The sequence below is a fragment of the Gymnoscopelus braueri genome, assembly GCF_963280865.1.
Source record: "Gymnoscopelus braueri genome assembly, chromosome: 20".
Taxonomy (NCBI): domain Eukaryota; kingdom Metazoa; phylum Chordata; class Actinopteri; order Myctophiformes; family Myctophidae; genus Gymnoscopelus; species Gymnoscopelus braueri.
The window spans coordinates 27696354-27713498 of record NC_137622.1 but is presented as its reverse complement, the minus strand read 5'-3'; the positions used below and the strand labels follow the sequence as shown (position 1 = coordinate 27713498).

At 41.9% G+C, this 17145-nt stretch overlaps 2 protein-coding genes across 3 annotated transcripts in view; both read left to right on the top strand.

The window, feature by feature from the left end:
• Positions 1–6958, top strand: part of shtn3 (shootin 3) — a 29801-nt gene extending 22843 nt beyond the window's left edge. Inside the window, exons 10-17 of one of the 2 annotated variants that reach the window (XM_080416007.1) lie at positions 170–350; positions 686–756; positions 1282–1382; positions 1703–1717; positions 2040–2108; positions 2230–2359; positions 3744–4056; positions 4705–6958. In XM_080416007.1, the coding sequence (XP_080272133.1) occupies positions 170–350; positions 686–756; positions 1282–1382; positions 1703–1717; positions 2040–2108; positions 2230–2359; positions 3744–4056; positions 4705–4855 (1031 nt within the window). In that variant the 3' untranslated portion in view covers positions 4856–6958. Of the gene's footprint in view, positions 1–169; positions 351–685; positions 757–1281; positions 1383–1702; positions 1718–2039; positions 2109–2229; positions 2360–3743; positions 4057–4701 lie in introns of both variants that reach the window. The other variant, XM_080416006.1, reaches the window with a different exon arrangement.
• A 1824-nt stretch (positions 6959–8782) lies between these two features.
• thoc3 (THO complex 3) lies at positions 8783–16322 on the top strand (the record flags this gene model as incomplete). Its single annotated transcript, XM_080415798.1, has 6 exons — positions 8783–8968; positions 9547–9703; positions 10113–10317; positions 11595–11756; positions 12133–12233; positions 15122–16322. 6 exons carry the CDS (start codon positions 8783–8785, stop codon positions 15283–15285), a joined length of 975 nt encoding a protein of 324 aa, XP_080271924.1. The 3' UTR covers positions 15286–16322.
• Positions 16323–17145: the final 823 nt, after the last annotated feature.

The window sequence follows — 17145 nt, the reverse complement described above, 5'->3', positions numbered from 1 at the left end:
GAAGCAAGCCCAAATCAGCAACTAAATTTTAGAAACAAGCCCAAAAGAAACGACCAATATTTACAAGCAACCTTACAGAAAAAGAAGCCCAAAGTTGCTTATAATAAGCAGACATGGCAACATTGACTGTAACCCCGGTTCCATTCTCTCTCCCTTTTACCATATGCAGTCCGGGAGCTGGAGGAGGTCCAGAGCAGCGGCGCCATGGCGACAGAGGCCTGCGTCCCGCCCCCTCCAGCTGGGGCCGCCGCCGCCCCTCCCCCGGCCCCTCTCCCCCAGCCCCCTCCACCCCCTCCTCCTCCTCCTCCCCCTCCCCCACCCCCTCCCCCATCACGCTGCAACCCCCTCAGGTAAGGGAGCCCAAGGATGCATGATGCGCGACTCAATTTGTTTTTATATGAATGAGTGTAGTGAGTTTGCTTTAATTACCTCTCTCTCTCTTAGCTAACTCCCTGCTTGACATATTAAGTGTCCATAATTCTCTTGTTTTAAATTATATTTGACCTTTACTGATACTGAACAGAAACAATATAATAATTGTTATAACATATCAGTATATATTTTTCATTGTATCAATATTTGAATGAGAATAATGCAATATACAATAGGTTGAAGGAAATCATCATTATCATCATCATCAGTCATCTATAAATATGTATTTTCTCTTTACCCTGCCATTGAATAGCTCACTGATTGCCATCATGCGGAAGTCTTCCAAAGGTTCAAAGGGTTCTCCGAAGACAGAGCAGGCTCCTGGTGGGTTTCACGTCGGTTTTATATATAATTATTTTGGTAGCACTTGCTATGCATCCTATGTGTATAACGCATCATGAACACATAGGATGCATAGCAAGTGCTACCATTATTTTGTTATGAGGATCAAATGTGTGACCTTATTTTACAGAACACACTCTAACACTACTAGGCCACCTTGAAATCAGTAGATCTCCTCTCTGGTCTGTCCTGGCAGTGGGGACCTAAAATGCTGCTGGCTTTTGGTCTACTCATAATGCCTGAGACACCAGGGGAACGTAAAGGAACTACCAGAATAGAGAACTAGCAGTAATCTGGGAGAGAAACACTGCTGTGATTGAAGCCAATGTTCTGAAAACACATTTCCACTATACTTTGTCCTGCCCTACTTCCTGTTAAAGACTTACCCCTATCCTCACATGTCTTTCTTTCTTTCTTTCTTTCTTTCTTTCTTTCTTTCTTTCTTTCTCTTTCTTCCTCTTGCCTTGTGCCCCCCCCCCCCCTCTCTCTCTCTCTCGGACGTTCCAGATGGTGAGGGCGATGATGGGAAGTCGAAGGCAGTGAATGAGATGATGGAGAGGATCAAACATGGTGTGGTCCTCAGGCCTGTCAAGGGTCAGGACAAGAAGGTGAGTACTCCTCACAGAGCCTGAGAGGAGTGATGGGTCAGATGAGACTGACACTCCACTGTCAGTCTCATCTGACTTTACACAAAGACTGACTCTGTGTCTAAAAGAAGGAAAAATTTTTTTTTGCTGCTTGGTTTTTGTTTTATTGTATTTTTACTATGCTTTATTCAGTACTCCTCCTCACTCCAATGTCAAGAAAATTCATACCTATTGATGGAACCAAGATTTATTAAAGGTTTAGGGCACTCACACTGATTATTCTCCTGTATTCCCTTCCCATGATTGTCCTGTGGCATCAATCGACCGCATTACTACCAAAGAGGATCGGTGTAAAAGTGAGTATATTGACATCTTGTGATGTGAGGTCATCCTAGGCATTTGAGAAATAAGACATCCCTATCTAATCATGGCAATATAGAGATCTGGTGGTCACATGTGAAAAATATGTCATTTGTTGCGCTTATTAAAATATAATAAAACACATAATTTTGAGCTGGACTACGCGCTCAATACTCCTGGTGGTGTTTGAGGAATTGCTATGCGTTTTGAATTCCCCCCACAGTAAAGCTTAAGCTGCTTGTGTGTGTGTACTGTCTATTCTATTCTAAGCAATTACTCGATACATCATCTCAGAACATAATCTCTCTTTCCCGGCAGCCTCCAGTACCTGAGGAGAAACCACAGAAACCACAGGAAAGTGCCATGGAGGAATTGAAAGGAATTCTGGTGAGAAAAATAACTTACACGAGGGCAGGGCAAGACATAAAAGCAATAACATAGTATAGTCTCTTCTTTGAAAATCTGTGCAGAGCATGTACATTTTCTAGTCTCTTCTATTCCACGCTAGGAAACAGTAAAGCGGAGCCCCAGTCGTGGGTCTCAGGAGGCGGCTCCCTGCCCTCCAGGGAAGAAGGACAGTGAGCTGGAGGTGATCCTCCGACGCAGGCGCAACAAGGCAGGAGAGCCCGGCTTTGGAGGTACACCCATTTTACTTAGTAAATGATAGTACCGGTATAGTTAGTTTGTGTCGGTAGGGCACTTGCCCTTCGACCACAAGGTCATGGGTTTGATCCTGGGCACTGCCAACTCAACGTATGAGTAGCACGGCTTGGGTGCGGCAAGTCGTGCGGTAAGCAATCCACAGCAGTCTCATCTCCCAGAGGTTTAGCGCATTGTGAAACAGGGATAGACTCCCTCCCAGCGCTCTGGCTGATTCCGACAATAAGCCTCTCTGACCTACTTACTTACTTACTGAGGAGGGAGGATGTGTATAGGTAAAAACAATTCACCATCTGCATTTGAACTCATGACATTACTAGCTCATGGAATGGTTAAGCCACATGAGCTGCCAAAAACTTCCCCAAAGTTCTCTTTCTCAGTAGAAGCATTTATATTAGAACCTCAGACCTGTATTGACACCAAAATGTGTTGTCCTGAAAATACTGGTGCCTAAATTGTAAATCGTTCAACAGACACGGTTTAACTGTAATTATCATGGCACAGTGTAAACCATGTGTATAGCATACTGTAGAGGCAGTAACACAGAGGCAGGGATTCCCACTTACTGTTCACTATCTGTGTGTGTGGCCAGTAGGGGGTGCTGTGCGTTAAATTATGAAGTGGAGAAGAATCAGGTGGCAGGTGAAATTGGTATTGGAAATTATTATCCTGTTTGCCAGGATTCAGGAACGTTTAACCTTGTCTGACAGTATCTACAAAAGCATAGTTTGAGACAAGTAGAACATGCAAACCAAAATGTTTTGATCCATGGCAGATATTCATCATCAAGGCTTAGTCTTCCCTTGATTTCCTTCCTGCTATCTTCTCATCACAAATAACATTGAATGCAAAAGGGGGAGTCAGAATGGCATATTGAATTTCCAGTGCCTACTTACTTACTCACACACACTCTGTTTTGATCAATACTGGAAGTATTGTTTTTGTCCAATTTCGAAACCACGTCTGTGCCAAATATGTAGCTTACATGTTGCTTCTTTGATACATTATTCATAACACATTCATGTGATGCATGTAGGTGTGTGTTCGTGTGTGCATGTGCGTATGCATGTGCACATAGTATACATGTTGCGATGCGACACATTGTGAGCTTGTAGAGACACTATTTTCTAAGATCTTTCATACATTTTGAAAACCTGTGAAATGGGACATTCTGCATAATGAGTACTTTAAGTATATTTTGATGCTTGAATACTTTTGTACTGTAACAGAGTATTTCTGCATTGTGGTTTTGATACTTTTACATAAGTAAAGCATTTGAATACGTCTTCCATCACTGTTTAGTATTAACAATGAATCATTCATTTATTAAAAAAATGACGCTCCTTTTCCTCCTTTTCTCAGAAGAGAGAGAAGCCCAGATGAGTCACATGGCCTCCTCTGACAGCCTGAATGGCAGGCGTACCAGCACAGACTCTGGCAAGGAGCCAGAGGGGCCTGTGGGTCTGGCCCCCCCTTCTTCCGACCCTGTGGGGCCCAGTAGTGTCAGCCCCTCGCAGAAACGGAGGTCAGGGCCAGGTCCTGTGGTTGCCAGGCGGAGGAGCTCAGACACAGGCAAAGAATCCAGAGTGGCCTCTTGCGAGCAGAGAAGATCGCAGAGCTCTCTGTGTGAGAAAGGAGCCCCTGAATCTCCAGTCACCAACGGCTGTGTTGTCAGGTATGCTGTCACGCCCACTCGCACACGCCCCATTCTAAACCTGTGCAAAGTGTTTGGAACATACAGTGTCTCTTTTCTACATGAAATACAGTGACAAGGTGAATTGGTTGTATCTGTTACAGTGCTGGGGGGGGGGGGGGGGGGTAATGAATTAAGTAACATATTATATAGCAATGTTACTGTCATGAGTAACAAAGTAATGCAACACTTTAGTTTTAATATTATATCATATGTATAATCATATATGATATCATAATATTTTTACAGTTGCTCTATGTGGAGTAACACTTTGCTTTCAGAAACTGTTATTTTTACATTTTAAGCTTCAAACTAATTCTTTCACACTAATGACAATGCTGTTTGTCTAACATTCTCTATTGAGACTTATAATAGATTCTTATAAATATATCCCATGCACCGATAGAGGGTGCTGCAGCTTCTGAGTTGAAATGAGTGAAATCATTGTGACATTGACATTTAGGCTGCTAAAATAACATTTTGGCAAATCTCTTTCCAAAAATAGTAGATCTACAAGCTCACGTGTTGTGAGCTGGGCGAATGTTCCCCCCAGAATAGGGATGCTGGTGTTCAAGTGGTCACTAACCTTCACTCTGGTCTTGTTTCTTCTTTCTTTACCCTCCATAGCAGTGGTGAAAGCAACCTGAAGGCCCCTGAGAATTGTGCTCAGTCCAACGGAGTCAATCACACAGATCCCAGTGAAGACACACACACCACTCTGTCTCCCAGCTTTCCTGCTGATACCACCCCAGTCAATGGAAACACAGATGCTGAATGCTAAGATGGGCTCCTTGGCTCCTGCAGGCTTGTCTCCATAATCTCTCTCGGTGTCGGAATCCAAATTTGAATCCAGTTTGACTCTCAGCCTCAGGTTTATGGGACTAGACATTATTTACGTCCACTCCCCCCTGAATATACTGTTGACTATCATGCCTCTTCCAAACTATTCATCTTGTGGTTTGAGCGCGATGCAAAGAAAGTTACGCCAAGAGACCTGAGCATTAATTAGTATAGCATTAGTACACAGCAAAATCTTAAGTGTTGATTTAACTACACTCAGGGTTAAATTAACACTTAGTATTTTACTGTGTAGTCCTATCTTTAGAGAGATTTATGAATGCAAGTCCTGGATCCTGGAAGACAACGTGAAAGATAGAACTGTACAAGGAAAGCTGCACCATTTGCACAGAATCTCGGTTTTCTTCAGTTACTGTATAAGCACGTAACAATATGTACAGTAGCTACAAAACTTTGGGTTGCTCTATTTGACACACAAATGATGTTAAAAGTAACTTTGTGTCTTCAGGGGGAATGCACTGTTTAGCGTCCATCTAACTTCCTGCTCTCTGCCTTTCCCCCTTATCCTTCTACTTATATCTTCAACTTCCTCTTCTTCTTGCTCTAATTTCTTCTTTCCACACCCAGTTGTAGTAGACAGGTTTAGAATATTTTCAGTAACTTGCCCTCTAATACCTATATTCTTCCTGAATCTGAAAGGAGGGAGATTATGCATCTGGGAAATGCTCAAACTCTCAAGACAACAGTAAGGAACAATGTTTACAACCAGGGTTATCGTGAAGCAAATGCAGCACAGCACTGCACATGTAAAAGGCACTTTTTTTATTGCTTTTTAAGCTGAAGCTGTGATACGAGTTTCAGTGTGTTGACTATCAATGTGTGATAATGCAACAGCAGCATAAAAAAATAATAAAATCAAAAGCCATGCACGTGTGAAAAAAACTGGGAAAGTCAGGAACACCTTTTTGAGGAATGAGGTGCTTGTGTATTTTGTCTACCTCTTCATAGACACCTGCCTCTTAGCCTAAAGCCTGAGTTACTTACTGTAGGTGTGCGCTGGTGTTGCGCACCGAAAATAGCGCATCTACCAGCTCACCACATGTCACACATTGTCACAGTGCGGCTATTGAGCTTGTAGATCAGCAATTTTTTTGTGTGCGACACAATGCACAACCAAGTATTAATCAGGCATAACTATCCTAAATTGTATTTCCTCATTGTAAGGTAACACACAATGTGGTCATCGGTCCTTCCATCGCAGAATGGTACATGTGTGTAAAGATCTTCCACTCTCCTCAAGTTGGCTCGCAAGCACGGGAAGCAAGAGCCTTATGCACATTTGCTAAGATACCCTCATTGTTTCGATATTCCATCAACCCATTCTTATTTCAACATGTATTCCTTTAACCACTTGAACCCTAGCATCACTATTCTGGGGGGAAAATAGCAGATCTGCAAGCTCACAACAGGTCGCAATACTTTGTGAGCTTGTAGATCGGCTATTTTTGGCCGGGAGATTTGGCGTACAGGGGAAAAAAGCAACCCCAGTCAACTAAGTATTAGTTTACTGTATTGAGGGTTGAAGTGGTTAATTTTGTTTGTAGGGCCTGCTGTTTATATAGCTTTCCATAATCGACATGCAACATTAAATAACTGAATTGTTAAAATGTTTTATGCAAATACATGATGCACATTTATGATGAAAGTATGCCTTCACCACTTGAGTCTTTCTTGAAACACGGAAATCACATGTAAACAGTAGTTAGTTTTCTTTATAAAGCATATTCCATTCTGAGACAAAGGAGCTACTGAACAAATATAAAAACAACCCCAAACCTCTGCTTTCTTTTCTAGATCTGAAAGTGAGTTCACTACAATCTGGCAAATGTGGCCTATTTATATAGCCTACCACAGCAAGAGCATATTGGTGAGGCCTAACAGCCTACACGTTTTTAGAGTTGGGCTGTGCTGGGGATATGTGTGTTCAGTCTCTGTTTCAATGACTATTTGTTAAAGTGACTCAACAAAAAGGGAATTATTTGACAGTTGGTGTGACAATTGATATTGTGTGTGTTTGGGACAAAACTGGGTGTTAAGGTTTTTTCTAAATATGGATATTCATCTTCCATCACATGGATTAAATAAAATTGCAAATCAAACTGCAAGTTTGTCTTCATGTTTTGGAGAAATGCTCACATGAATGACTGCATTTTATTTTCTTAATAAGAATCATCACAATCATTGAGTTGCCAGGTTTATAGCTACTTCTGTCCTTTAAATGGTAACAGGAAAGGTGGGCACCAAAACATTATGGGGCTGGGCACTAGGGGAAACTGGGCACCTGGAAGAGTGGGCACTGTGGGGTGGAGAAGAGTGGGCATTAGGGAAATCTGGACACCAGGAAGACTGGGCACTGGGAAAACTGGGCACCAGGAGACTGGGCACCTGAATTAGTTTTTGAACTTACTGATAGCAGATAGTATGCTGCTTTGTTGTTGATAAGTGATATATAACCCTCTGTTCTTTAAACCCCCAAACACAACACAACGAGATCAAAAGTACGGGCCGCTGGAACTAAATATTTTGTCCTTGACCTTGACATGAAAAAGTTTGAGCACCACTGATATTATAGCAACATAAGTTTATCAGAAAACTGTTACGATTTATAAGATATTTGTAGAATCGGCCCCAGGTCTTAATGGGTCTTTAGATGCTGTTATGTGTCACACAAGTTTCCACATGAGAGCTGCTCTTACTATTTCAGCCCCCAAACCAGGAACACGTGCACGCACACGCTCATTCATGCACATTCACGCACACACAGATGACCATAGTCGTTATTACATACAGACATTTTACACATGAACAGAACATGATAAACGTCTTTAGATGCAACCAATGAAAACTATTATTATTTTAATTGTGGTGAAAACTACTGACTACTAAGCGTGTGACATCACGGGAATGCAGTCTCATTTAAGCAGCGTTGTTAATAAAGACAAGTATTCAATCTCCCAGGCAGTGCACACCTAGTGCCCATTCTTCCTAGGGCCCACTCTTCCTAGTACCCACTTTTCCCGGTGACCAGTCTCCCTGGTGCCCACAATTCCCTAGTGCCCACTCTTCTCCAATCTCCACCCCGAAGTGCCCACATTTCCCTAGTGCCCACTCTTTCTAGTGCCCACCTTTCCTAGTGCCCAGTCTTACCAACAATATGGTGCCCAGATTTCCTATAGTGCCCACCTTTCCGGTATTCCTTTAAACATATTTTCATTGCAATAAAAACTTGCAAAATGATGTTGGGCATTTTTACATACATAATTAGTACTGATGCAAACATGGCGTTTAATGTGCGACAGTACATTTGATTTAACAACAAACATGCCCCGTATGGTATGATATCTATGAAGAGCTATTATTCTGTAAGCAACCTGGCAACCCCAAATTACGTACCAGTGTTGCCATGTCTGCTTATTATAAGCGACTTACTTTGGGCTTGTTTTTCTGTAAAGTTGCTTGTAAATATTGGTAGTTGCGCGGGTTGCGTTTTTTTGGGGCTTGTTTAAAGTATAGTTGCGTAATTATTAGGGCTTAATTGGGCTATATGTATTTGTCGGCGGACCCCCATTTGAAAACATGTTATGCCAGGGAGGGAGGGACCCCCAAGATTTGTGTTGTTAAAAATGTTTAAAAAATATCCCTTTTTTAAAAAAAATATCTTCAAGAAAATAGCCGATCTACAAGCTCACAACGCGTCGCATCGCGACCCGTTGTGAGCTTGTAGATTGGCTATTTTCTTTTGAGCTTGTTTTCATAGACGCGGTTGCTTGTTTCTCTTGCAAAAATCTGGCAACGCTTCATACCCAACCTGGCAACTTCGCACCCGCTTAGCAGCCCCAGTGCAGTCAAGATGGCGGCCCAGTCGCAGTATTACCAGGAGATGCAGGAGAGCTTCAGAAACAACAACAAAAGCAGAGAGTTCCCTGCACACACAGCCAAGGTGCATTCGGTGGCGTGGAGCTGTGATGGAAGGAGACTGGCGTCCGGGTCCTTTGACAAAACAGCCAGTGTGTTTGTCCTGGAGAAAGACCGCTTGGTGAGTCTTCTCGTGCTAAATGCTATTAGCATTGTTGTCAGTCAGGCAGTGAGTGAATGAATGGATGGATGACCGCAGTGGTGGAAAGTAACTTAGTACATGTACTCAAGTACAATTTGAGGCACTGTTTACTTTACTGGAGTGTTTCCAATTTTCAATACTTTTACTTCTACTCCACTACATCTCAGAGACAAATATTGTACTTTTTACTCCACTACAGTTATTTGAAAACTTAACCCTATATACTACGGCTATTTGAGAATAACAGATCTAAGTTGACAATGCGTTGTAGATCTGCTATTTTCAAAAGATGTTAATACGTTTGAAAACCTGTGAAATGGGACGCTCTGCAAAATGAGTACTTTTACTTTTGGTACTTAAAGTATATTTTGATGCCAATACTTTTGTATGTTTACTCAAGTAACATTTTGAATACCATACTTTTACCTGTAAAGTGTAAACAGAGTATTTCTACATAGTGGTATTGATACTTTTACATAATTAAAAAGAAATGTAGTACTTTTTCCATCTCTGCTCGTGATACTGAAATGGCCATTGCCTCTGATTGTTGTATGCAGGTTAAAGAGAACAACTACAGAGGCCATAGTGACAGCGTGGATCAGCTGTGTTGGCATCCAACAAACCCAGACCTTTTTGTCACAGCATCAGGGGACAAGACCATACGGATATGGGACGTCCGCACCACCAAATGCATCGCCACTGTCAATACCAAAGGTGGGCAGTTATTCCACATGTGACATATGATATGGACAGTTTGTACCCATGCTCTCTCTCATATGTTACTGTACTGTCCCGAAGCAAAACCAGGCTAAAATTATCATGGTGACATAGATTTTTGTGAGCTTAAAGGCCTCGCTATGTAACTTCTTTTTTTATGAAAATGTGTCTCCCTGCTCTTCTATTGAGATATTTAGATTGTGTCAAATGTCATGTCTCACCTAGACACAGGATCTGGCACAAATTTTGACCTGATGGTCAAGATTAAATGTATCCCCCGAGCAAGCTGGCAGGCTCTATTAAGCTCAATGGTGAAAATGTCAGGCAGGAAACCAGGTTTATATCCGTGGTAGAAGAGGAACGTTACATGGTGCTGCTTTTAAGTCTTTATTTTTTTATTTTTTAGGTGAGAACATTAACATCTGCTGGAGTCCAGACGGTCAGACCATTGCCGTGGGCAACAAGGATGATGTGGTGACATTTATCGATGCCAAGACACACCGGTCCAGAGCCGAGGAGCAGTTTAAGTTTGAGGTGAACGAGATCTCCTGGAACAATGACAACAACATGTTCTTCCTCACCAATGGCAGCGGCTGTATAAACATTCTGAGGTATGTAAGCAAATAAACAAAAGCCTCAGTTATGTATTGTCTACATTATCCGTGAGTAAATACATACATTATGATGAATGATAATTACTGACCATGCACCAGTACTAAAAAATGCAAAAGCATCAGGTTCTGGGGGAGATCTGAGTTAGGGCTGCAACTATTTATTATTAGCGATCATTCTATCAATAACTTTCTCATTTCATATCAATTATTATTATTAATCAATTATTAAGAAGCACAGTTTTTATAATAAATTTACAAATTGATGCACACACAAATATTTTCATAATTACTAATTGGGAACTCACAAAATGTATGTTCAATAATGAACTGTCTCCTCCCATGAAGCTGAAGTAATGAGCAATTGAAAAGCTTGCAAAACTAATTTGTTTCTAGAAGCCTTTGAACATAGGATCGAAGACAGTCAATGATGTTTTTATCACACACCATTATGCACTCCTGTAACTTTCACCAGCAAAAAACAAAAATCTCCCCTCAAAATGGACTATTGGTTTTTATAATCAATTAAACCGGTTGGTTCAATTAACTGTTGCACCCCTAATCTGAGAAGTCAACTGCATCAATGTGTATTTATCCAGGGAAGCTTTTATGAGCATGCATACAAGTTTTGTTAATCACTGCTTCCTAATGTTAGGACTAAATAGTATTGAACAATTGTTTCATAATGGAAAGGTGGAAACCAGATATTGTTTAGATGTTTGTTGTTGAAGAGAGGACTCACCATTTCATAAAATGTGTACGAGCCCACATGACTGGAAGTCTGCAGTCATGTGGCTGAATAGGGATGGGCCGATATTTACATTTCACGATTATTGTGGCAGAAATAATTGCGATTAGTGATATTATTGCGATAATCAAAATATGCGTAAAATGCTGCTTTTGTTAACCACTTGAACACGCAGCATCCCCATTATGGGGGAACGTTCGCCAAAAATAACCGATCTACAAGCTCACAACGAGCTTGTAGATCTGCTATTTTGGAGAATCGATTTGTGTAGAGTGAAATAAGAGCGTTCCAAATGCACTCTTTACAGGTGCGTTTTATCATATCAAGTATAGAAGCTTTAAGTGGTATTGAATTTTCAGCTGAACAAAAGCTATTCATCCTAGTGAATGACTGAGGACAATTTCTCTATAAATGAAATCGATACAATTATTGTGAGCGTTCTTTTATCGCGATAATAACGATTATCGTCCCATCCCTAATACTATTGCTGAACTCTTAACATTTGACACTTGGGGTTATTGCTCACCAGTTACCCTGAACTGAAGCCTATTCAGTCAATCAACGCTCACCCGTCCAACTGCATCTGCATCAAGTTTGATCCCATGGGGAAGTACTTCGCCACGGGGAGCGCAGACGCCCTCGTCAGCCTGTGGAGTGTTGATGAACTTGTGTGTGTCCGCTGCTTTTCAAGGTACACTTTTTTGAAAGTGTGTGTGTATGTGCAGTATACATGTCTTGTGTATTTGTGTGTAAGTAGTCGAGGGTGTATAATTTCAGCTAGTGCTGTAAGAATATATATTATTCATTGCCAGAATAGTGATCAGTCTAACTGTGATCTTACGACAATGTGATTTATTTTGTGTATTTCCGGCTTGACTTTGCATTCTAAATTTAAATGTTTCTGACTCAGTGGTTATAATCTACGGAAACCAACACTGTGATATTGATATACTTAGTTGTGCCGACTGTTTTTTAACACTATTTTAGAGATGTATGCTTAGAAGACATTATCACTGCTGCTGACATTGAAGGTTGACATTTCTGTCCCATTATATTTGGTGTTTCAGGTTGGACTGGCCAGTGAGGACGCTGAGTTTCAGCCATGATGGGAAGATGCTGGCCTCTGCTTCAGAGGACCACTTTATAGACATAGCAGAGGTGGAAACAGGTCAGTTCAACATCCCACAAACACACACAATAAGTTCACAAGTGGGACCAACCTTCTCCCTTCAAATATGTTTTCTCGACCCCAGCTGAGGACGCCCCTTTAACTCATTAAAACTGGGAAAGCATCTGTGTCATTTTAGATTTTAGCTATGTATATATATGTTATAGGGGGAGAATAGATCTTTTTATGGGTTACTATCCACGACGACACACATGTGTGCGTGTGTGTGTGTGTGTGTGTGTGTGTGTGTGTACACATGCACACGCATGTGCTATCCACGACGACACACATGTGTGCGTGTGTGTGTGTGTGTGTACACATGCACACGCATGTGTGCGCACGCGTGTGCGTGTGCACACACACACACACACATGCACACACGCACACATGTGTGTCGTCGTGGATAGTAACCCATAAAAATATCTATTCTCCCCCTATCGGGTTACAACTCGGACGGCGCTGATTTGACTCAGCAGAGCATCGGCCGGTCGGCGCGGGCACTCGCGCCTGGAGGCGCTCGGGCGCGTCTCCTTGGCCTCAAGCTCTGCTGAGTCGGCGTGCCTCCGTCATGGACAATAACTATTATCACGTGCGGTCCGCGTCGCATCAAAGCCCCACCTCGTGCCTCCTCCTCCTCCTCCTCGCACGGCCTCGTATCAAAGCCCTGCCTGGCGCCTCCTCCTCCTCCTCCTCGCGCCGCCTCGTATCAAAGCCCCGCCTCGTGCCGCCTCCTCCTCGGAGAGAGACTAGAGATATCAGACAGACAGGAGGAGGCGCGAGGCGGGGCTTTGATAAGAGGCGGCGCGAGGAGGAGGAGGAGGAGGCGCGAAGCGGGGCTTTGATACGAGACGGTGCCTCCTCGCGAAGCTGGGCTTTGAAACGAGGCGGCGCCTCCTTGCGAGCCTCGCGTAAAAAAACCCTGTCTCGAAAAGCTCTGCCTTGCGCCGAAGCCCCGCACCTAAAAGCAAGCGCTCCTCTTTCAATTTCCCTGGAATGCCAATTTCCCTGTGACATATATATATATATATATATATATATAGCAACATAAGTTTTTCAGAAAACTCTTTTCTCTTAGGATTTACAACAGTGGTTCTCAAAAATTGCAGATATACAAGCTCTCTGTGAGCTTGTAATGCAAGCAATTTTCGAACATTTTTGAAAAATCTTGAAAGTGTTGAAAAAGTGAAAATGTTGAATAATTTTGAATTTTCTGGGGGTCTCTTCTGGGGGTCCATGGCACAAAACATTTGGGGTCCACGGCCAAATATATATCAATTTGGGGGTCCTTAGCACAAAAACCTTTGAAAACTACTGATTTAGAAGGCATTTGTAGAATCGGCCTCAGGTCTTAATGGGTTAAAGAGGACCCTAACTCTAAAGTCCCTTTCCCACAGGGAATCCATGACATTGCTTTTTTTTGCGATTTGGGCGTGATAAAATATGTATTTGGGACAAACAGAAAGCCTCAATTGCACTCTTACTTTTACGACTACTGCTGATTTAACTCCGCTATGGTCGGCAGCCCTCAAAGCCTGATCTGGTGTACCCGGAGAGAGATAATGTAGTGGTTAAATCCATGTGTGCCCCTTTTGTGGAAGGATATGGGTTACTTCAAATCCTGCTCTATCTCTCTCTATCCCCCTGCCTACTGAACCTACCACACACTCCCTACGCACACACACTACTGAGCTATTCCTTAACCGATTAAAGGAGAGTGCCGGTCATTTTAGGTTGTGTGTTTGATGTGTCGCTAATCACTCACCAACATACAAAGGAACGTTGAATTTTTCCAGATCTGCCCCTGTTGTCCATTCTGCAGACCGTTACAGCGGCACAATGGGAGACGTGTGTAAGATTGAAAATCGTCTATTATAACCGATGCAAAGTTAGTTTTTTCTCTACTACTGCTCATCGTGGAGTCTCATGATACTCAAACATGCGCTGAATGTCGCGCACGAGCTACCGTTTGTGCAGAACGAGATGCACGTTCTGCACGACAAGCAACGATGGTTGCTTGTTTCTCTCACAGACGCCAGGTTCTGTTCTGACCGGCACTCTCCTTTAAGACCTGAAGCCAATTCTAGAAATATCTTCTAAATCCTAATGGTTTTCTGAAAAATGTATGTAGCTATATCAGTGATGTCAAAAATGTTCATGTCAAGGTGGTTAAAATATAGCTAAAATGACACGGATGCTTTCCCAGTCCTAATGGGTTAATGGAGTTACAGTACTTCACCACAACACCAGGAAATGCATACTTGCATTGTAGCTTATAATCCATGCATGTAAATAATATATCAGTCCCACCCAAGCTGCGGGAGAAATGTTAGGAAAATCAACCACAGTAAGGATTTGGGAGTTTTTCAAAGCGCAATGACCTGGAATTCGAGACCAGCGTCTATTCCCACAGGACGGCAACATGGAACATTACCAGTTGATTAATGACTTAACTCGCACAATGCTGAAAACTAGTGATGCACTGACATCTACAGGTTGAAACGTTCAACTATGTTGCACTGCTCCCCACACCACTTGGGATACAATAGATACAATCAGAGCCTTCTATTAGAGAGTTGCGCCAATGAGGGGTCAGAAACAGCGTCGGTCACGTGGTTCATGTAGCTGGAAATAGTGACAAGGAGCCGTCGACTTCAATGCATTCCATGAACTTCCGATTTAGGGATTTGTCACTATTCGCCAATGTATGTGTATGTAGAAGACCTGGCCCGAAGAAGTGAACAGAGTTGGCGTAACTCTCTAATAGATGGCACTGGATACAATTACATTACACATTTTTGGCATTATGTGACTTTGGTCATTAATTTAGAACAATTATTCTATAATTTGCATGTGTGAGTATCTTTGTATAATCTTGTGTATTTCTGTAGGAGAGAAGCTGTGGGAGGTACAGTGTGACTCCCCAACCTTCACGGTTGCCTGGCACCCCAAGAAACCCCTGCTGGCGTACGCCTGCGATGACAAGGAGGGGAAGTACGACAGCAACCGAGAGGCTGGCACCGTCAAACTGTTTGGACTGCCCAACGACTCCTGAGCCTTGCCACCAAAGGCTCAGGAACCTTTAACTGTGTTTGAATTGGAGCTGCACAATTAGTCGCAAGCAAAACTCACTATTGACTACTTCAGCTTCCAAAATGAAAGAAGCTGCATTATTTTTATTTTTCCCCCCTCTTTCTTTTGGTGTCGTTTTATAGCAGAGGGAAAGGTAGGCTAAAATGAATAAGTTCTATCGGTGGTGTTGAATGCCTGGCACACAATTCAAATTACACAAAGATGACAACATTATGTCATTATATTCACACTGACCAAAATGTTTATGTCAAGCATTCCTGTGCTGTGCTTTTTAGATTTTTCAAAAAAAAAGAAACTAGATGGGGTCTAATAATAGCATGGCTTCCATGTGGCTCTCAGACTTAAAGTGGCCAATCTATGATGTATGACTCCTCATTTGGGCACAGTTTCTGCCCAATCTGACTGCCTTTGACTTCCAATATATTTTCATTATGAAATCTAATAAAACTTTAATAAGTGTTGTGCAGCCCTAGTTTGAAATGTTAAAATCAGTCGCCAAAATTAAGTGGGTTTAGAGATAACGTCTCCAAAAATTCATTAATGTTTTGAGCGCCACATTTCATTTTACGCGGCCTACTGTTGGGAATGAGTTCTGTTGCTTGGCAACATCTTTATAGAACATTGTGCAGTAATGGGAAGCACAGTGAACTATACGCCTACAAAAGTCAACATTCCGCCCACCTATTTCTAAACGCATCTTGGAAATCTGCTCTAAATATTTCAGTTATGTGGGATTATGTTCAGCTAAGTCTTTTTTTATGGACAATTGTCTCATCTCAAAAACCTCTAAATGATCACGGATAACCTGAGAACATTGTAGTTTACCTTTAAAAAAGAAAAAAAGGTTCAAAATCTAATCATTTGTGATTGCCACTGCCACCTCCATTCAAGTGACTTTTGCTAATTGTTGACATACTGAGTTTAATGTTAAGTCGTTGTGTATGAATGGCTTGGAGTATGACTAGATATTAGGGCCTTGTTTTGCAGTAAATACAAAAACATCACCAATGACATGTTTCCACCACCTGAGGGTGCTGGAGTCATATTTTCATTACAGTGACTTGTCTTCTCCTCAAAAGCTAACTTGGCCCCCTGTTTTTATATGCAGTTGAAAGCCAAACACAGTGCTGTAATATATTTTTTGTAAAATATGTTTTTGAATTTTGATATTAAAAGTGATCTCTTTATAACCTGTGAGTCAAGTTTGTAGTGGAAGATGCAAGTGTGTAGCCTGGAATCCAGACTGAGGAGCTCGTTCAGCGTACTTCTTTTTCACTTACCCCCCCTTTCCCCCAAAACAAATCACTGAACTTTAGTCTGCATTCCAGGCTGGCAAGTGACAGCCTTCATCACATTATCATATAACATTGGTTGCATAATTGATAAGGTTCATAGTTTAGTTTGACTCGTCTTGACCTATTTAGATAGAAGGATACCTGTTTGCTCTTGTAATAAAAAATACATCACACTGCAGTAAAATTCTTGAGTAATATCACCCAATGCTCCTAATATTTAGGATGGGTAAACAGGAGGACAAATTTCAAATATGTGTGAAAAATATACTGACAAAAATACCCCAACGGAGTGGGGACCTTATTTGATTCATAAAAGCATTATCAGTATTACTACAGTTAGCATATTTAGCGTCACAGATAACATTCCTGTGTATTTGAGGAAAAACCTTCAACACTGGATGTTGTCGCACATCTGCTGTGGTATGAATGCTTGCGATCTATTCATCAGGGTTTGATTTGCTGTGGGGCTGGGTAGGCTTCCATGTACATCAGCTTTTGATATTTCTTATGACATGTTTTATCCCCAC